The 22,754-nt window shown below is 37.9% G+C and overlaps 1 protein-coding gene across 2 annotated transcripts in view; it reads right to left on the bottom strand.

Annotated features, from left to right (window-relative positions):
- The window catches only part of LOC127412509 (calcium uniporter protein, mitochondrial-like), a 138,574-nt gene that overhangs the window by 68,780 nt on the left and 47,040 nt on the right, over positions 1-22,754 (bottom strand). The window contains exons 1-2 of one of the 2 annotated variants that reach the window (XM_051648971.1): positions 15,770-17,528; positions 5,148-5,261 (exon numbers count right to left, since the gene is read on the bottom strand). In XM_051648971.1, coding sequence (XP_051504931.1) covers positions 5,148-5,261; positions 15,770-15,850 — 195 coding nt within the window. In that variant the 5' untranslated portion in view covers positions 15,851-17,528. Of the gene's footprint in view, positions 1-5,147; positions 5,262-15,769; positions 17,529-22,754 lie in introns of those variants that run through there. The other variant, XM_051648970.1, reaches the window with a different exon arrangement.

Raw genomic sequence — 22,754 nt, 5'->3', positions numbered from 1 at the left:
GGTTTCAGGAGGTTAAGACAGGTCTTGGCTCTTTAAAGGCACGGTCACATTTACTTTGGTAGGTGTTGAGTTCGTGTGAGACAAAAAAAAATAAATAAAAATAATTGCCAAGCAGCCTCTTTTTAAAGCTGCATTTTATACTCTGGGAGAGTGAAGTTAAAAAATAAACTTGCCGCTAAAATGATGTCCTTTTCTATTGTGAATTTTCAGTGTAGATGTGTAGGAAGCACCACCCACACAGAGGTCACTTGCAAACCAAGCAAATTCCTATTGGTCAACGCAGCGAATTCGCCTGTGAAAGTTCACCAAATGCGGAAAATTCACATTGAGATGACTGCGTTTCGCCCACGGAATTTCGCCATGCAAAGGTAAATGTGACCGCACATTAAATTAGTTGCATAAAAACAGAGATCGGTTTCATTTAAGACCTAAAAGTAAGACTGCATACCCCTAGTCTAACTTACCCAAAATATGATCGATTCCTTACTGTATATTTCAATGACCAGTTCTGTTGTCCCTTTTAGTATAGTACTTTTCCCCCTCCAGTTACTAGATTTTTTTTCTCTTGAATATTTCCACCATGTTTTTAAAACGTTTCCGAACATCCTTGATGGGTCCATGCGACCGATGGATTGACAACATTAACTTTTTCCGTCTTGCCTTTTTAATTATATGTGTTGGCTTCTTTGAAAACTGAGGGAGAAGAAATGTGCAAACTAACTGGCTCATATTTCTGAAACACAATTTAATATTATTTATTTGTTTGTTAAACTGTTGTGTAAAAAGTATCGAAAATTGGCTTGAAAAGTTGCCCAGAAATTAGTGCCAATGAGCAAAGATAGCAGGATTCAGGTCACATACTTTCGGGGGTGCATGTACCAACCAAGCAAGTGACATTGAGATGAATGGGAATGCTAATGGTTAGCTCTCTCTCCAGGTATTCTAGACCTCCTCGCCATCCCCATCTCCTCTCTGTTCAGACCAAACTGCGGCAGTTAACCAATCCCGCATCCCTCTCAGTGACATGCTGTTTGTTAAGGTAATTGTGGGTGTGTGTGGGTGTGTGTGATAAATCAGGTCCATGTGAGAATAATGCTGAGTGCAGTACTCTCTCCCCCTCTTTGAGAGATAAGCTGTCAATGGAAGAAAGAGCTGCAGCTCAGGCAATCGATGCAGCAGCTGACCCTCAATACAGCAATGCAGGGAGAGAGAGAGAGAGAGAGAGAGAGAGAGAGAGAGAGAGAGAGAGACAGGTGGGAGAGATAGCGAGAGCCAGACAGTGAGAGAGAGAGCGAGAGAGAGAGAGAAAGAGACAGAGATGCAGCCTTACAGAAATGTATTAATTGTAGTGTAGCTGAACATGATTTTCTTTTGAAATAAAGCCTAAATATAGCCAAATATATCTTTTGTTATTGTTCGATGGAGAAATACAATGTCAAACATCTACGTTCTTACATTTCTACTAGGACATTCAAGTATTTCTGCATATTTTTAGAGTAAGAGAGCATCAAGCTTTTGACTTGGACCAGCAACCAGCCAAAAGACCCTAGCAACTGCATAAAGGCACTAAAAACCACTTAGAACATCTTTGCATTTTTGTAGCAACCGTTCACATTTTCTGAAGAGTTGTACATTAAGTTGCTAAATGAATGTGATCAAGCAGAAAAATGACATCAAGGAGACATAGCAGCACCGAAATGAAATCAGTCTAGATCCATTCAAAGCCAGGGTAAAAAAATAAAATAAAAAATAACTATCAGGCCTTTCAGCCCAAATAAGAAAAAGTCACATTAAAAAGAAATTAACATGGAAGAAAGAGAGCTAAAAAGATTGTTTTCTTTATGTGGCTCAGATTGTCCTAATGTTCTCTAGCTTCTTGAAATCAGATGTTCCACTACACAATGTTGCTTTCTTTATGCTGGTTGTATTAGTTGAAGTAACGTGAAATCAAAACTGAAAATGTCTTTGGTCTTATTGTAAATGATTTATCAGTCCATGTTGTTCCAAATGTTTGTTCTCAATCTTTCATCAAAAATGTAACAACTTTTTTGACTTTTCTTTTCTGCTGACTTAACTGAGACCACATGGGCAGAGAAACACACAAAATACCAATAAGTTAATTCCCAACATTTTTCACACCCTCACAATCCAATCACATCTTGAGGAATAAAATCAAGTCCTGCCCTACATTATTTCCACCTGAATATTCTGTTTTACAATAATATGTCATATTAAAGAAGTGAAATGCTTTGTGAATATTATTTTACATTGTCTTACAGTCAACATGAAATGAAAATTGACCCCTTTACTTTAAAGCACATTCCTGGTCTTAGGCCTATTCATCAGTGCATGTTATTCCAAATAAAAAAATTCTTATTTTATAACTTGTTCCGCCTATGAATGACATTCCTTTTTGGTAGGGATGTTCCAATACCATTTATTGTGTATGTACGAGTACGAGTACCCATACATCCTTTTCAGTTCTTGCAAATACAATATCCGTTTTTTTTAGTTTTGTAATGTTGCAGTTTTCAAATGCAATACTTTGAGACTGATGATTTGAGGACAGCATGTCTATTATGTTTTAGCAACTGTTGCTCAAAAGACATCATCAAAAAAGTAATTTTTAGCCGTTTTTGGTATCGGAGCATGGGGCTATTTTTTTCATATCGTTCAATATGGATATTTATCATGATATATTCATTTGATGGGGGAGGAAATGCATTCCACATGTTTGTTTGACCTCAAGAATTAAACATAATTGTTTGTTTACAAGTATACTCCAAAGGGTAAGCTACCTTTAAAGTATATTCAGTTTAGGATTTAATCCTACATAAGGTGTGTGACCTCTTTTTGATTACATTTCACCAATTTCATCATCTTCAGCTGACGTTTCACTCCACTTAAAGATTTCCTTGTGACACTCCACACTCCAGATCAGTAGGTGGCGGTAACGCACCATAAACTGGATTGCCAACTGCCAATAGACAACATCACAAGAAGAAAAAACACTTTCTCAACAGTGCTATGGATAGTGAAAAAATCTTTAATTAAATAGTACATAAATAAACAGCAATGGTGTTGATGTCGGAGTTGTTGTTGTGTTCAGACAATAACTGTTGTACTGCATTGTCAGTGCTGTCTTGTTCGGTACACAACAATGTTAAATTAGCCGGGTAGCTTGCTGCTAGCTAGCGGCTACCGAGCCTCATTGCCGGTATCAGTGACAGCACGGCTGGCTGCTAATACTTAACAGGCTGATTTCATGACTGTGATTCAGTTAGCTAGTTGTGTGTATAACCAAAGTCTTTCTAGCAGTCCACTGTCGGCCATCTTTGGAATGCTCTCGGGAAGCTATTTCCAGTCATGCCAGTGCAGCTCCCGTCTACTTGAATGGGGAGAGACCGAAATCTCATAAACGGCTTGGTCAAGATTACGATCAAAGAACATATTTCAAATCAGCAATAAAATCTGACAACAGTGGAATCATAAATTGTTCTTCGTTACCTCAGATAATGCTAAAACAACAAATTTTTTCCGGCTTGCATAGCTAATGCACATGCGCACTCTAGAGTTGATTGACAGGCGATATCTGTATCTAAAAGGTGATTGGTTCTTTAACCTGTTAGGCGGGACTTCCTTTCTACATCCGTTGATCGTTGGGGCGTTCCGGCTTCTCCAATTCATTTTAACAGAAGTGGCCCATCTTTGCTAAATCATCTCTGGTATAACTTTGCAGAACTGCTTGCGATCGTCTAGATGTAGAACATATGCTGAATATCGAAAATTACTCTAAAGTTTATCATCGATATCGTAAAATGTTTTTATTTTTATATATATATTTTTTTCTTCAGATAAATAGGAATATCGTTTTAATCGCACAGACCTATTGGGGCATTTTCACGAGTATAAGTGCGTGAGCGCAATATCAGCCCCAATTCTGACATCGGGACATTCCTACTTTTTGGTTGACGTCACAAATTCCTTTACTTTTCAACCCCAATCATTATCCAATCAGCTGCAGATGGATAAAATAAAATCCTGCTCTAATTTTTTTCATTAAATATGTTTTACTCACAAAGACGTCACATTATAAAAGTTAAACACGCTGCAGATTTCATTTCACGTATTCTTGAAAGAGATTTACTGCTTGCTTGCACGAATCTACCACCGTTTCAAACATAGATGCTCTTTCATTTCCCTAAAAACACACGCCAAACACTGTGCACTTTGCAGCAGTAAGGACATAACCTTGGAGAGAAATAAGGTGAGAAGAGAGAAAATAGACCAGGAGCACTCTCTCTACCATCCCAAAGGCATTATTATCTGTTTCTTCATCAGTTCCCTTGAAGGTGCACATCTCCTTTTCACACTCAAGAAAACTGACTTTTCTAAAAGGTCATACAATTTTTTCATTTAAATAATCAGAATACCCACACACACACACACACACACACACATAAGCGTAAACATGCTAATGCACTGCTAAGAAGGAAGGCAAGCACTCCCAGAACAAATATACTCCTCTGATCATACATTTTTCATGTCATATGCACTGGCTGGAGGAAGATAAACATCCCTATTTGAAATATGCGAACACTTTACCTTAGTGACATTTTAATATCATGTGTATGCCTCACTGGATTAGCAAACCAACGTAGCATGGTGTAAAAAGCCAATCCTAATATTTCTCAGGGCAGATTTTGCTGAATTGATCTCCCTGTCAAATGAATTGCACTGGGAAGAGATTATCATAAGCAAAAGAATGCCATTACTGGATACATCAGGCTCAGTATGAGAGTCTAAATCACACCATAGTTCATAAAAGATAAACAATTAACTCAGACACCTTATCAGGATTATTCAGGGTTATTTTCAATTTAATGTCTATGGACCACAGGCTCATACAACTGGTCTTGTGAAAAAGTTTCATAAAAATAAATAAATAAAATAAATACAAAATAAAAATCTTTTCTACAGAAGAATTTTACAGAAATAAGTTTTACATTACGTCAACAAAGTGTGGACCACAATGGCTGAGGAACAATGCCTATAACACTCAATAATGGTCAAGTGTAGGTTTGCACAGCAGCTCTGTCTGTGAATAATGCATTCAGATTCACCACTTTAATGTATAAAACAGTCACCTGGGCTGGCAAAGTGGCACTGGGGTGGCTGAAGAGAGCAGAACTGGCACCTGTTCTCAGGCCATGTGCTCTCCTGATAATCTGGTGACTTCCGAGTGGAATGGATAGCGCCTCCTGCAGGAGAGGAGGAAACAAAATCAGTCTTTGTAAATGTGACACTCAAAGAACAAGAAATGATCACCCAATAAATGGATATTCTCATGCTAATGTCATTCCAAAACCGTCCCCGATAGCACACGAACTTCTCCGAGATGTCTGTTGTAGATCTTTTCATCTGGAAAGCATCACAATCTAATTAATATCTGCTAAACATCTTAAAAAGATCAGATTTACAAACATTCCAAATCATAAACATCTCAAAGCCATCTGCTGGATGTTTTATTGAAGTCCGAGACATTCTTATTGACATGAGACTTTTAGACGCATATGAGCAAACAATGTACATCTTCCAGATGTAAAACACACACATCAAATAGACGTTTGGGTGATGTACGTGTGCTAACAGTAGTAGGATTTTGCTTCTTTTCTGGAAAGCAAAAGGTGAATTTCTGAATTTATCCTGGAATATCTTTTCCATATGATATAAAGTGAAAGGGAACTGGGACTTTGTCAAGTTCCAAGATGATGAAAGTACAATAAAAGTAGCCCATATGACACGTCTGGTATATTTCAAGTTGTCTGAAGCCATACAAAACATTGTGAGATGAACAAACCATATTCAAGTCGTTTTAAACTAAACATTTTCCCTTCCAGTTTAGCTTTCAAATGAAATTTGGCACAATTAAACAGGCTGTGTTAGTTTTTAAAGTATTTACGTTTGGTCTCCAGACATGCAAGACACAATGTTGTTTGGCATCAAACTGTATTAGCATGCCATTTTTGTAGTTCATATTGCTTTTGTAGGAGGGAATCATCAACTTGAATGAATGAAAAACAACTTAAATTTTGGTCTCTTCATCACACAAATCTATCTTATTGATTGAAAAGACTTGGAATATAGCACACAAGTCAGATGGACCACTTTTATGCTACTTTTATGGTGCTTTTTGGTCATTTTACAGCTTGAAAGCCACGATCCTCATTAACTTTCATTATATGGAAAAGATTAGCAAGGACATTCTTTAAAATTCCACCTTTTGTGTTCCACAAAAGAAAGTCATACGAGTTTGGAACAACATGAGGGTGAGTGAATGATGACAGGATTTTGACCCACTTTTGACTTCAATTTGTAGGCGAACACGGAAGTCTAATTCTCCATGGGTTCCGACAGGATTTTCCTATGGGTTTTTATAATGGGGTTTTTTAACTTATGCATAAAATAAGGTCTGTGGTAAACATTACTTGATGATACGTGGACATTTTGTTCTACAACATAAATTACACACTTTCATACCTCAAACATGAATTTTGAAGCCACCGTGCATTTTTTTAAAACAGTATGCAATTCAGTACGGCTTCAAAATTCACGTTTGAGGTATGAAAGTGTGTAATTTATGCTGTAGAACAAAACGTCCACATATCGTCAAGTAATGCTTACCACAGACCTTACTTACATCTGTAGTTACACTGTTAACCTTAGCTCTAATCCTAAACCTAACCCTACCCTAATCCCTGGCATGTCACATCAAAAAGGTATAAGGCTGCAGGGTATGGCGTGTGTGGGAGTTTCTGGTGAGGTTTAGCGCAGGTTGCGTTGGGTCAAGGACTTAAATGTCTGAAAAGCTCTTAACTTTTATGTTATTGCAGGCACTGAGACCGTAGATTTGCCCTCTTGAGTTCTGAAGTATATTTAACAGCTCACACTGACTCACAGAGTGATAGATAAAAGGTGTTTGGTCTTCAGGAGCCAGAGCAGAAGAAAGTAATAGAGAGAAAAAAAATAGGCAACCGCATGCCGAGCCAGAGATGAGATTTCAAACACGTTGAGTCACCAGTGTTTTAACAGGAAGTGGTGGCAGGTCAGTCCATGAGAGTTACTAAATCAGTCTGTTGAACTATCACAGTCTCCGAGCGTAAGTGAGGCTCTCAGCCACTCAACCATAACAGCGACAATTAGTCCTGTCCTGTGTTGGTGGTGAAGATTTCCCTCATTCACATCCTCAACAACTCGCAACAGCAATAAAACACGGCATCAAAACCTCCAATGAAGCATATTCTACACTTTTTTCCCTGACATCTCATAATGTTTGTGAAGGTTTTTTGTAGTCTCAACCTCAGATGGCACTTTTTTTTGGAACATTTGCAATGACCTGATGGTTTGAATTTTGTGTCCATCTATATAAATATAACTCTCTGGGCCTCATTCATGAAACTTTACGCATAAAATTGACTTTCCTCCGGTTCTTTGTGTACAACCCAGATTTTTTCATTAAATGTGTGTATGTTAGTGAATTCCAAACATTCGTCGATAGGGGGCGTGTGCACATTCACAATTATCATAATCCACGCCCATGAAAACACTATTTAAGAAAGGCACCAGACATGTGCATTCATATCGTAAATTTTTTTTTAGCAAACACAATAGCGTCTCAAAGAAAGTGAAGAACTTAGCCTACTGTCAATGCATGTTTTTGCCATCATCGGAAGCTCTGTTGTGAATCGAACAGACCAAGAGGTCAATAAAAATGATTTAATATGAAGCTTAGTGTAAAAAATTCTGTTCACGCCGGCAGGAGGATGTCCACCACCATTAACCATCTCTGGTTCTGTTCTTTGACCGAAACACTGTAAACTAAAAAAAAGATTTGCAAACTACGACAGTGTGCGGGCTCTTTCATTTTTTTCCCTGCTGTGTTGTTTTCTTCGTTTTTTTTTTTTTCTCCACCTTTTCTCCACAATTTTGGAATGCCCAATTCCCACTACTTACTAGGTCCTCGTGGTGGCGCAGTTACCTCAATCTGGGTGGCAGAGGACAAGTCTCAGCTGCCTCCACTTCTGAGACAGTCAATCCACGCATCTTATCATGTGGGTCGCTGTGCATGACACCGCGGAGACTCACAGCATGTGGAGGCTCATGCTATTCTCCGTGATCCTCGCACAACTTACCACGTGCCCCATTGAGAGCGAGAACCATTAATCGTGACCACGAGGAGGTTACCCCATGTGACTCTACCCTCCCTAGCAACCGGGCCAATTTGGTTGCTTAAGGAGACCTGGCTGGAGTCACTCAGCACACCCTGAATTCGAACTCGCGACTCCAAGGGTGGTAGTCAGTGTCAATACTCGCTGAGCTACCCAGGCCCCACTTCCCTGTTGTTTTGTGTATGCACCTGCCCCGATGTGTTTTTTTATGGGTTTAACAGTATTGGGACTGACCATACATTATCAACTGAATGTGATTTATCGATGCCTATACTGAAATATGGAACCTAAATTATACAGCTCATATTAAATGAAGAAACTGTCCAACCAGTCATGTTAGAAGGCATTCATGTTTTCGAGAAAATCAAACACAAACTGCCTCTTAAATCGATAAATCACGTTCAGTTGATAAGGTATGGCCAATGCTTCACGCACCAAAATAGTCATAATTATGTTTTTCTTCTAAGACTACTGTAGATAAAGAAAGACAACTTGAACTCTTATCTTTAAATGAACAAGAAAACCCTTTTTTCCATGTCTCATTAAAAGGGATAGTTCACTCCAAAATAAAAATGCTATCGCCATTTACTCTCCCTTATGTCGTTCCAAACCTGCATGAATTTCTTTCTTCCAAGTAAAACAAAAGGAGATTTTAGGCAGAATTTTAGGGACTGACAGCCTCATTGTATAAAAGTAAATAACATCCTTATCATATTGGTAAGGAACAAAATGAGGGTGAGTAAATGATGGGTGGACTATCCCTTTAAGAGACCTCTCTTTAGTTTTATGTTGTGGCCTCATGTTCAATTTGAAACTCTTAACATATTGACTATGTTTTCATGGACACCAGAAAGCGGGTTATTGCGAGAAAGCGGGTTACTGCGAGAAAGCGGCATATTGCGAGAAAGCAGTGTTCCTGTTTAAATGTACTGTATAAGATGTGTACTCTTTACTCCCATATACATGCGGCTCGGTCAGTAAGCAGCTTTCTCCACTGCAACGTAATTTCCCTGCGACGCTTGTGTAAATAACAAACATGGCATCCGAGGAAGACTTCAATATTTTATTCTCTGCTGCTTCGCTTTATTTCCAGATATTCCAGAGTTGTTGCTGTGTTTGTTTCCTTACCTTTCTATCGTGACCTGTAGTGGAATTGCGCTGCAATAGTGGGGTTTCCCTCCCACATAAAACTCAATGTCAAACGTGAGGGACCGTCGATATTTTACAGTGGTGTTTATAAATTTGTATAGTTTATAGTGTATGTGCTTTTCCCACTGTACTCCCAGAAATGTTTTGTTGACTTGTTGTTGGACTTGTTTGTGGACTCCATCCTATGACGTTTGTTTACATGGTCACATAAGCAGCTTTCTCTAGGAGAAACCTAGGTGTGTTAAACCGCTTTCTCTTAATCCCTTAAACGGTGTTAGGAAATCGGCATTCTCGTTTACATGATGTTTCAGAACGCTGCTTTCTGCAAAAAACCCTGGAATAAACCGTTTTCTTATGTGCATGTAAATGTGGTCATTGAGCTGTCATGCTCAAGGGAAATGTGGGTTCAAGTCTGGCCTGGGTCAAGTTTTCATCCCTGTCCCCTTTTTCTCACCCCATGATTTCCTGACTCTCAAAAAAAAAAAAAAAAAAAAAAAAAAAAAAAACTGGTAAATGGCCAAATAAATAATAAAAAAAGTTTGATGTTGCATACTGGGTAATGGAGCATGTAGATGTGGTGAATCTTTTGTTCCAGCCGTTCAGATGAGAGACTCCAATTAACCCTGTACCCAGGCTGTAATAGTTTACGATGACCTGAGGTTAAAAGTGCACGCTTGGTGTGATTTAGTAATTGCACCCTGCAGATTCACATGCAAAGAATATTCAAATGAACAGTGGCAGAGTTTAAGGGGTTGACTTGACTAAATAAAAAAAAAACCTGAAATTGTATGAAGAAAGAGAGACAAATAACTAGGGTTGTCATGGTATTAAAATTTTGGTAATCAATACCAACATCTGTGAAATTTTACTATACTTAATTACAATTTCAGTACCGCAGCAAAAACTAATATTAATTTCTTAATGAAGTACACAAGTTCTCAGTAAACTTGTAAAAAAAAAAATTTACATAGAAAAAGATTTCAATCAATCGAATAAATTGAGACAAATAAAAACAAGTAGGCCTATACAAATGAAAAGTTTTAAGTTTTCCAGGTATCAAAGTATTCAAGGAAACATTCAGGAATGTAAAAAAAAAGTAAACAAATGTAAAATAAAAATACATAAATTACTGGGATTGTCTTTACTGTAAATATTTACACTTCAAAAGCACTAAATATTCTTCTCATCTGACATGCGAATATTTCACGTGACTCTGGCGCACGTTGTCTCTGGAGCTCCAAAGCGCGCACGCGTCCAGCAGGCTGTCTGATATTTGTGCTCCAGAGACAGGAGAGCTCAGAGCGGGATCACTCATGCTACTCAATTTTTGACCCAGGAAAACCCCCAATGGAGAAAGAAATCTCCACAGAACGGGACGACTCACAAACTGGTCAAGAAAATGAAGAGGAGCTTGTTATTACAACAGGTGCGAGCAGAAAAATGTAATCTGCAAACTGTTGCACAACGATATAATCACTCGTAATACAAGTAATCTGTTTTACCACCTCAAAATGAACATAAAAGAATATTATGAAAGCCAAAAGATGAACTCTGCAATAATTCGGTCATTTATTTATTTTGCAAGATGTGATATTTATTTGATATTTATTTCTTCAATAAGTGTTTATTTTCATTGGATATTTTTTTTAACTTATGCTTTATTTTCTTTGCCACATTGCTTTTGAGAAGATCTTAAGTTTCTTGAGGAAAGTTTACAATAATAATAATAATAATAATAATAATAATAATAATGGTCAACAATATTTAAAACTGAAATGTGGCATACTGTGAAATTTAGCATTTTTGTAAGGTTGATTTTTGAAAACAAGTTGACATTTAAAAAAACAAAAAAAAAAAAACATTATTTACTTTGACATAGTTTGTCTTGTTCCAAATAAAGAGGAAGTAGTTTTCATTTATAACGTATTTAATTCACTGACTGGAGTTCCAAAAATAGGTATCACAATAAGGTTTTTAATAAATCAATTTGTATTGATTTTGCAGAAAAATATAACTATATCGTGATATACATCGTTATCGTGATACAAAATTACTCATATCGTGATATAAGATTTTGGTCATATCGCCCACCCCTAATATAGATTATGATACGTTCTGAGACTCTCAGCCTAAGAAACTGCTGAAAAATCACAAAAAGAATTGAGCCAAAAATGTCCTTTTTTTTTAGTAATGAGATTTCACAGAATGAGTGCCTTTTGACTCAATGAGTCTGCACCGAGTTTGTGTTATTTACTTGGCGCCATCTCCTGTTGGCCATATGTAACATTGTGATTCGTGTGGAATATCTAATGATCTTCTGATTAACTTGTGTATGGGGTCATAAGAAAGATAATCACCTCCTCTAAGTAATAGTATGTGATGTGACGTGAAGTTATAAGCGTAAACGTGGCATATAAGCAACACCAACATAACTGTCAAAGACATATACTTAGCTATTACTCGATATTTTTTTGTCTGTGAGTAAAACAAATAGGCTGGTTGTATTCTACTCTTTGAGAGCTTTCCAACAACATATGACACATGGCGTGTAGAGGAGTCTGATGTTTTAAATGATTGCAATAATATGTGCAGTGCAATTTTTTTAATAAATTATCAAAACGGAACTCTGTAAATTTCAAAGCACTTGTTCAGTTTTGGTCATAATGCCTGCATTAATTAGAAATTAGAGCGTCTAAGCTTTCAAACGATACCTATTTTGTATAGGTCAAGACTGTAGTTATTAATATTTTGACGATTTTTCTTTCCTTGCGGGCCTGCTGGCAGGCCCATCCGAGCTCAAAGGGTTTAGCTGTGGTGTGCCATATTTACATTACTCTGCATTTAACGACGTCAACTCTGATTTTGGTTAAACTTTTCCACTGACTGTTTTCACAACATTTTCCATTTTACAGCATCTACAGACCAGTGTCAAGCGCCTGTTGAAAGTAGTGTTGTAAAACTTTAACATTTTTACATTTAAATTTGAGAACTTGTACAATACATATTTGTACTGTATAATAATTTGACTTGGGTGTAAAAGTAAAAAAGTAAACAGAAACATTAATTCTAAATCACACATTGCACAGATACGGTAAAACAACTACGCAACTTCTCTCGTTAATGTGTGCAGAACTGCCAATATTCTTAAAGAGACAGTACCATTTTCGTGCTTGTTTTACATATCAGTGTAAACTAAATTATGCATATAAACAAGCATGTAACAAAATGTATGAATGCAGTAAGTGCTGTATATAACTGTTTAAATATACAAATATTTTAAGGGACAATGATACATTATTACATATTTTAACAAAAAAACCTATTGTAAATATTGAAGAATTTATCCAGTAGGCTCTTGCAGCATCTCTGCTGGGGTTTGGTAAAAACCTGTGCAAAGCACTGCCCCATAAACCTAATGTTTTTTTACATAGTACTTTTAATATATATATTGGCATTACATTTTTATACGTGGAATTGTATTTTCATTTTTAGATTCCAACCTTGTGAATGCTTTGGTTTATACAATTTCATGACAACCATATAAATTGATAGAATTTGCTAGCCAATGGTGATTCTCACTCCAACGTGCCTGTAGAGGGTTGTAATATCTCTCCAAGATGATCATTTTGGCAGAATCAGAGGTGCAAAAACCATTTATGTAATGTATGCAACACATAGGGGTGCCATATTAAGGGGGGCACCAGCGGCACACCAAGCGGGCGGAATTATAAAGCAGCCACATGTACTACTGTCAGTACTATGGGTACTTTAGAAAAGAATGGCAAGTTACATCTTTTGACTTTTAGTATTGACTTGGTACAAGAGTACCAGTGCTTTCGACATCCCAACTCATAACCGTTCACAGCCACACAGCAATCCAATGTACCACATCCTTCCAGAATTTGGTATATCTTGCAAAAACAGATTGTAGTTCCTCCTGTGTGTGTATAAGACCAGATATTTTCACACAGCAGTTCTTCTTATCATTGCATGGGACCGCTGGAATAAATGTCATCCTTAGATTTGGGGAATATCCAAAAAACACAGAAGGTTATCTTTCTGCGAAGGGCTGAAACATCATTATCACTCTCAAAATCAAGCTTCAAGGTCATCTGCTTTTAAAGAGCACCTATTATGGTTTTACAAATATTACCTTTCATGTTGTGTGTTATATAGCTGTTTGTGAACGTAAAAAATTCTGCAAAGTTTCAAAAATCAAAGTGCACGAAATATGGAGTTATTGACACCCAAAAGAAAGAACCAATTCTGAACACCTGAAACGAGTTGTTAGTAATTTCAGACTTACTTCCTGTACTAACCTACGTAATTTGGTAACAAAAACCCCACCTCTGGTCTGTTTACATGTACAGCCAGTGCAGGCTGTTAGCCTGTTAGCTATTAGCCTCTGCTAACCGGCTAACTCACGTTATTGTCAAACTACATATAAACTTACCACAGAGAAACGTCCTGTTCTCGTCGTGCTTGCGATGGTGGTTCGGGTTGATCTTCTGATGTATCACTATCAGACTCGGACTCAAATTGGTAAGGTTAAACAGATATTTTTTTAGATGGAACTGAAACTCGGATATGGTAGTGGGCTTTCCTTTCCGACACGTGCTGTAAGCGGTAGACCAATCATAACAGACTGGGACATCTGACCAATCAGAGCAGAGTAGGCTCTCTGAAAGGAGCAGTTTAGAATGAATCCTTTAGAACGGATCATTGAACAGTCATTTTTGACACTGGGGAAAAAAAAGTAATGCTGCAATTTAAATTAAGAGCAAATTAAAGTGTTTTTTGACCTTGGATGCATGTAAATTGATTGTATGAGAATGTGAAATTAGGCACATTTAAAAACCATAACAGGTTCACTTTAAAGTTTTAACTGTACTGTCATCTTGGCTATCTCTCTTGCCAAGGTTGTCATAAAGCATCCAAATGTTTTTCTGTTTATTAACCTGTCACAGTTAACAGCAAACCTTTCACCCAAAGATCAAAACAAGTCACCAAACTGTCACATTTTCTTTTGTCAGCACAATGACAGCAATATTCTGGGCATTTCATCCCCTGTAGACACAGAGTTTGTGAGCAGAAGCTAAAAGATCCAAAATCTACAATTTAACTAAACATACAGAAGTGCAACACTCTGTCAGTGGGCTTGAAAAAAAGCTATATTTTTATAACCACAATCTAAAATGTTGACAATCATAGATATAAAAAACACATTAGACTGTTGCTGACAGTTATGTAAAGTCTTTCAGTTTAGTTTGGAGTTCTTTCATCACAGTGGAGACTATAAACCACAAGAGTCACCCAGTTTACTGTGACAGAATCTGAAGTCGTAACTATTGCCTTAGTGACTGGCTAAATATCGATTTGCGGATTGATTATTAGGGCTGAGCTCGTCAGGAATTGTCAAAGACACAGCAGTGAGATATTTGTTCACACCTCTAAGGGTGTGTTCACACATGAAGTTCGGTTCTCTTGGTCCTCTTGGCTCACCAAAAAAGAAAATAATACATTTAGTCCTGGTTCGCTTAGCGTTCACACTGGCATTTTTAACACCGAACCTAAAGATACAAAACAAAAGGCATCAGGAAAAAGTCACAACCTGATTGGACAGCTTTTATGACGTATTTTTGCGACTGCACTTTCCGAACATCCAAAACAATGCTGGCTGCTGGGCGAAATGTGCTCGTTAGATTTATATATGTATATATGCTGGTATTTTTACCAGCTGAGAACAAATGAAGAGCTAATAAAATGTGTAAAGGAGTCAAAACAGCGCCAGGAATTCCTCTGCTGCACACACAAACGAAGATATGCTGCAAGAGGACGGTGGTTCCGACTCCTGTACCGAACTGTAATGGGCAACATAGCTCCTATGATGAGAAGAACCAGGTATGCTTGAGGTCAGTATTATGGCACTTTTCCACTGCACGTTACGGTTCGACTCGACTCTGCTCGCTTGACTTTTCTGAGCTTGCTTTTCCACTGCAGTTTAGTGCAGCCTCAACGTGCGTGGGATTATAGGCTGATCGTCATAGTTGCGCCGCCTCTACTGCCGTGACATCATCTTAAACATGACACAAACACATCTGAAACTGAAACAGAAATTTTGTACAATTTGCTTGTATTGCACGAAGTACTGAGACACAAAACAAACTAGCAACAACAACTCAAGAACATTACTGACCATAAACAATAGTACGACCGCTAGCTGTTAGCAACTAGCTCATTGTGCTGCATAAAGCAGTTGTTGCATGGTGATTTTACACAAGCGTAACAGTTAAATTGGTCTGGTTGTTTTAGAAGCAAGCTTTCCAGTAGCTGGTCAACTAAATAAAGTGAAGCTTTCAAGCAGAATATAGAGTTAACGTAACAAAACGTACCATCCTCCATCGTGGACTCCAACAACACCATGGCCGAGTCCAGAGCACTCTCCCTCCCATTGCTCGCCGGTCTATTGCCATAGATAGCGTCCATTTGGTCGAACTACTTCCACTTTCTTCTGTTTGAACCACTCCGGCTGCTGTGGTCCTTGATGGTTCTGTAGTCACTTTTAAGTTGTTGGGTTTTTTTTTTAATTTTCCCTACACTGTTGGTAGGTCCGGTGGTAGCCATGTGTGGCCAACAGCTGCTGAGACACTTCCTGAAAGACTTTGTTTCGCGTCGCCCCATCCAGATCTCGTTGGATCCTCTCCTTGGCTACTAACGAGAGGAACATCTGCACTGCGTGCTTTTGCGCACAGCCATTTCTTTTTACAATTCGAAAGTTGCATGAACAAATTATACTGCTATCGCTGTTGCTAACTTTAAAAATAGTGGGTTGATGTCCCGTGTCACAAATCCAGTGACGCTGGTAGTGACGATTCTCTCTGGCCAATCAGTGATATGCAGGGTTTTGACGTCACATTTAGTATCGGCTCGGCTCGCTTGGAACATCGACCGAGGTGGAACTAAAAAAAGTACCAGGTACTATCCACATATGGAAAACCCCCAAAAAGCGAGCAGAGTCAAGTCCTACCGTGCAGTGGAAAAGCCCCATTAGGCAAATTACTTCCTGTTTGTGGTCCGTTTAGACATCTTTGGTCCATGTTGAGTTCATATATCAATCGAACCACACCAGAGTTCGTTTGGAAGACAAACTATTCAGGCAGTCTCGGTCCACTTGTTTGGTGTGCACCAAGGTTCGAATGGCAGCATTCACACTTGTTCAAATGAACTGCACTAACAGAGCAATCACACCAGAGTTCATTTTAATTGAACCAAACCTGCCAAGTGTGAACACACCCTAAGGCTCTTGAATCTTGATACCAAAACAACAGCTCTTCTATCTTGATAATGGTGTTGAAATCATAACCTTTGCGATGTCAGTGGCGATGTCTAAACTACCTGTGGTAATTATACAAACTTTTTTAGTTAGTTTGCACGTGTGCCATTTGTTAATGGCCACTTAAAGTAATGTTCCGGGTTCAATTCAAGTTATGGTCAAAAAAGCAGTTTTTCGGAGCAACCTTATTTACACCCAGAAATATATCTCATCCAATCCGAAAAGTACGAAAAAAAAGTTACTTTTTTTCAGCAGTTTCTCAGGCTGAGATTCTCATAATTTATCTTAATCTATATCATTAAAACATTCTATTTTTTTTTTTTATTATTATTATTTTTTTTTTTTAAATGCGGGTTGAATCTAAATGATCATTTGTGTTAATCAACATTCTGCCACAAATGCTGTGGATAGAGCTTAAACTTTTTTGAACCTAGAACATTCCTTTAAGGGGTGGTCGCACTACATTTTGTTCCTTTAGCTTGTTTTCATACTCCCTCAAATGTGAGAAAACTATTTGGGTGAACTGCTATACATACAACTCAGCAATTTCTTATAGCTAAAAGACTTTGGACCGAAAATGTATCTAAATGTTCAGCCTCTTGGCTGAAAATCAATCATGGAAGAAACTCAGTCATCATTCTTTTCAACATAATACAAGAACACAAACTTCAGTTAAGTAGCTTCATAATTTGCAGGGTAACTTTGTGAAACTTGAGCAGATGGTATTTCTTACCATTTTTCATTCATAACAATTTATTAACTCAAAACTCAAGCCCTGGAGCATGACATCATATCCTGATGCCCATTTTTGTTCCAGGGTCTTTAGTAAAAATAATATTAGATCTCAAAATCTAGTACCACCAGCCTGTCTGCAGAGTTTCAGAGGTTTGCATGATAGTAGATTTTGAGAGCCGATTCTAAGTAATAATAATAGCATTTTTAAATGGTACTTTTATTGCACAAACCTGTAGGATCTTATGGGCAGAAGAATTATCAGATGCCAAACTGAACGACTTAAATCCAGGATTTACATTGATATTTACTTCTAAGTTATTAAAACTAAGACACAGAGGCCAGCAGTCACACCGGAAATTCCTCAAAGTCATAAATTAAAAACTCTGCTCTGCTGGCACCAAGGAAACTGAGCTAAAACCCGCATCTGTCTAATGTTAACTGCCTTGAAAACAAAGAAAGTTCCATGGACGCACCAAGAATCCTCCTCTCCATGTTGTAAATCAGGAATGCCCTGAACGTTAATGATCATCACATGACTTAAAGGCCATCTTCTGAAGAAACCCCATGGTTGCCATGGAAATCTATGACACTCCTTTGTCCTCTGATTTAACCAATTTGACACACTTAAAAATGAGACATATCCTGTATCATATGCTAAAACTCTGTATGAGATGAAAGAGCTTGAAAAGTGTCTTACTGTCTTTGGAAGGATTCCTTTGAACTCTTTTTAGCAGGAAATCTCATCTTAATCCAGGAACTTTGACACAATCGCAAAACTAACTTTTCTTGTGTTTTAACAATGCATATACATGTATTATGAGCTATAACGCTATCAGAAGACTTCATTGTATTGTTCTACACTGCTCAATGCACAGTGTATTTTGATAGTAAATTCCTTACACAAATGACTGTAGCCTAATGTAACCTTTAAAACGTGTATTGATTTGTAATCACTTATTACTGACAAATTGATGATTATAATCTTTAATCTTATCGTATTCATGTCATTTTACAAGAATGGCAACCATTCATGATAAAGCACATCATGTTTACTATCGTTGAGATTCTTTCTGCATTTCAGGAATGCCTACGTTAATTAATTTTTTTATATATTCAGTTGTATCCGAGATATGAAAGGTCATGATCAAACATTGCCCTATTTTGAGAGGGAAACAGAAACCTTTCAAACAAAGACTCATCAATCACCTTCAGAAGGAGGGACAGAGATATGATCACATGGAATCTGAAAAGACACTTCTGACTGGCTCAAGACACCTTTGGGGTGCGGCCAACCTCAACAGTACAAAGCCTCCCCGCTTAGGACAAACGCCCTCTTCTTCTGCTCCTCCTCTTCTTTTTTCTCTTCTTTGTGCCTCTTCTTCCTCTCTTGCCTTTGTGGCTCTTAGCCTTCTTCAGTGCCCCTCTGCCCAGGTTTGCACAATGTAGAGTCCAGGAAAGCTCGGAACGCAAATTTCTGAGGAAGCTCTTCTACGTCTCTGCTCTTTGACTCACACACGTGACGGGAGTCGCAAATCTTCATTGCGGAAGGCCTCGCTTCAAAGCCCCGACTCATCATTCCAGCAACGAACTATCCACGATCTTAACAGAAGTCCAAAACATCGATGGAACAACCAGAACTTTCTACAAAGAGCCAAAGAACCAAAGCAACACAAGGAAATGCAAGTACATCTCCAAATTTTGCTGAAAGTGCTGGTGTCTCTTTAATAAAATTTGAGTAACCTGATTGTAAATTGAGGTATTTATTCTAAATGAAGTTCTCAAGGTATTGTCTATAGACTCCATGAAGTTCAGTTTCTCTGTACAGATCATTTCATTAACCTTCTGTTACAATTTACTCACCAACCTGTTTGTCATGTTTGTCTGTGTGTTTAGATTAGCAATAAAGTCTTGTTTGTATTCAAAGATCATTTGAGTGTGGTATATTTTCATAAATAATCTCATCACTTGATTTTTAAAAGATCTGCGCTCCGAAGCTCAAACCATATCTAAACATATTTGTGATATTTTCAATAAGCCATGAGAATAGTATTACTCTAAAGAATTACAGATGCATCATTTCAACTCAGCGTGGCTGAGTGATCAGACGTACACCTTAATTCTTTCAATAAGTGAATTAATCATAATTAAGCTAATTTCTTACATATAAATTGTGAGCGGATACAATGAGCCTGTTGTATTACATTTTTAATGATGGAGAATTTTATTTACATTTCTAATCTGATCATTTGTCATTTATCCTACATATTAATGGTGGTATATTTAAATCTGCCCATTACATTTAGCGTTCTATTATACAATTCCTACAAACCACTGGTTGTCAATATACCACTTCTTAAAACCTGTTCATCCATTGCAATTTTTTTTTTAGATATTACAATACTTTCTACCCCAGTTCAGAGTTTTCCTGACCAACCACTGTATGGAGCCATGATGAATCTGATTGCCGCTGGACTGTTTTCTGGTTCCGGTCTCCATAAAAAGCAATGTAAAAACTACAGAAACAAGCGATCCTGACGGAGAACAATAACCATTGTAAGTGTTAGTTGGAGTAAAAATGAGTTCAGACTCAACTTTTGCAGTTGTTGGCCTTCATAATAACTCAAAGTAGTTAATGATACCAATGTAATATCAATGATTAATACGCTTAACATCACATCATCTTCTAAAAACATGTGAGTGAAAACACTGGAGACTGGAAAAAGAAAACAGGCTTTCGTTATGAATCATGGAACCAATAGCAGACGGAGGGAGTGTTTCAAGAAACGTGATTGAAAATGGTTACTTTTGCAATTGCATTTGGTCAAGCTAGTAACTCAGAAAATCACACATCACTTTTAAGTGCCCTCCCCAGGCCCCCCTTTAATTCAATCCCTTCTGCCTCATTCTAAAACAGTCACAAACCCTTTCCTCATAGTTTAAGAGTGAACGCAACTTGTAATGAGATTCCCTATGAGGTCAGGGGCCTGTTTTCTTTCAGAGATGAGTAACAGACTTTGAGTTAATATATTACCTGACATGAACACTTTGGCACTAAACCAGTGACAATGAGGCCCCCGTGGTAAACAAGATCCAAAGCGCAGCAGTTCTAAATACAGACACACATCTAAGAGAAACTGCAGTAGGAGGTACATAAAGTAATGCACAAAAACTTAACATCTAGAAGGAATAGTTCACCCAAAAATGAAAATTCTCTCATTATTTACTCAACCTCATGCCATCCCAGATGTGTATGACTTTTTATCTTCTGCAGAACACAACGATTTTTTGAAGAATATCTCAGCTCTATAGGTCCATACAATGCAAGTGAATGGTGACCAAAAATTTGAAGCTCAAAAAAGCTAATAAGAGCAGCATAAAAGTAATCCATAATACTCCAGTGGTCTAATCCATGTTGTCTGAAGCAATCCAATTGTTTTTGGATAAGAACAGACCAAAAAAAAATATTTCCTTTTTCACTATCCTGCTCTTTCGCAATCATTTTTTTAAAGCTTGATTACACTTCCTACCGCCATCAAATGCTCTGCGCATGCGTCAAAAGCTAAGAAGTGTAATCGAGCTTGAAGTCATGATCATGCCTGAAGACTGCAATGGCAAGATGTACAGTGAAAAAGGAGTACAGTGCAGTCTTCTATTTTTCTGTATTTTTCATTCTAAATTGTTTTAGATCTTCAAACGAGATGTAAAAAAAAAAAAAAAGGCAACCTGAGTAAACACAAAACACAATTTTCAAATATATATTTTTTATTGAAGCACTAAAGTTATCCAACACCTATATCACCCATGTGAAAAATAACTACCCCCTTAAACTCAATGGCTGGTTGTGCCACCTTTAGCAGCAACAACTGCAACCAAACACTTCCGATAACTGGTAATCAGTCTTTCACAACGCTGTGGTGGAATTTTGGCCCACTCTTCTTTGCAGAACTGCTTTAGTTCAGCCACATTGGAAGGTTTTTGAGCATGAACTGCCCCTTTAAAGTCCTGCCACAGCATCTCAATCAGGACTTTTACTAGGCCACTCCAAAACTTAAATCTTTCTTCTGTTGAGCCATTCAGTGGTGGACTTACTCCTATGCTTTGGATCAATGTCTTGCTGCATAATTCAGTTGCGCTTGAGCTTCAACTCACAAACAGATGACCGGACATTCTCCTTTAGGATTTTCAGGTAGAGAGCAGAATTCATGTTTCCCTCAATTATTGCAAGTCACCCTGGCCCTGAAGCAGCAACGCTTCCCACACCATCACACTACCACCACCATGCTTGACCATAGTTATGATGTTCTTTCTGTGGAATTCTGTGTTTGATTTACGCCAGATGTAACGGGACCCCTGTCTTCCAAACAGTTCCACTTTTGACTTATCAGTCCACGGAACATTGTCCCAAAAGGTTTGAGGATCATCAAGGTGTGTTTTGGCAAAATTCAGACGAGCCTTAATGTTCTTCTGGGTTAGTAGTGGCCTCGCCACTCTTCCATGGATGGCATTTTTGGCCAGTGTCTTTCTGATAGTGGAGTCATGAACAGTGACCTTTATTGATGCGAGAGAGGCCTGCAGTTCCTTGGATGTTGTCCTTGGCTTTATTGTGACTTCCTGGATGAGTCGTCATTGTGCTCTTGGATGAATTTTGGAAGGTCAGCCACTTCTGGGAAGGTTCACTACTGTGCCAAGTTTTTTCCATTTGGAGATAATGGCTCTCACTGTAGTTCTTTGTAGTCCCAGAGCCTTTTAAATAGCTTTGTAACCCTTACAAAACCCTTTGTAACTTCCCATACTGATGTATTTCAATCACCTTTTTTCTCATCATTTCTGGAATTTCTTTCGACCTTGGCATAGTGTGCTACTGGGTGAGACCTTTTAGCCAAATTCATGCTGCTGAAAAAGTTCTATTTAGGTGTTGATTTGATTGAACAGTGCTGGCAGTAATCAGGACTGGGTGTGTCTAGTCCAGCTGAACCCCATTATGAATGTCGCTTCATAGTTTTGGGGATTTAGTAACTAAGGAGGCAAACACTTTTTCCCACACAGGCCCAGTTGGTATTGGATAATGTTTTTGCTTCAATAAATAACATTTTCATTTAAAAACTGTATTTTGTTTTTACTCAGATTGCCTCAGATTGAGATACACACAAAAACAGAAGACTTTTTCATACTTTTTCACGGCACTGTATTTTGGTATGTTCTCATCCAAAGCCAGTTGGATCACTTCAGAATACATGAATTAAACCACTGGAGTCATATGGATTACTTTTATGCTGCCTTTATGTGCTTTTTGGAGCTTAAAACTTTTG

The sequence above is a fragment of the Myxocyprinus asiaticus genome, chromosome 21, assembly GCF_019703515.2.
Source record: "Myxocyprinus asiaticus isolate MX2 ecotype Aquarium Trade chromosome 21, UBuf_Myxa_2, whole genome shotgun sequence".
Classification (NCBI taxonomy): Eukaryota; Metazoa; Chordata; class Actinopteri; order Cypriniformes; family Catostomidae; genus Myxocyprinus; species Myxocyprinus asiaticus.
The sequence above is the reverse complement of the archived record's forward strand: the minus strand, read 5'-3'. Positions and strand labels throughout refer to the sequence as shown.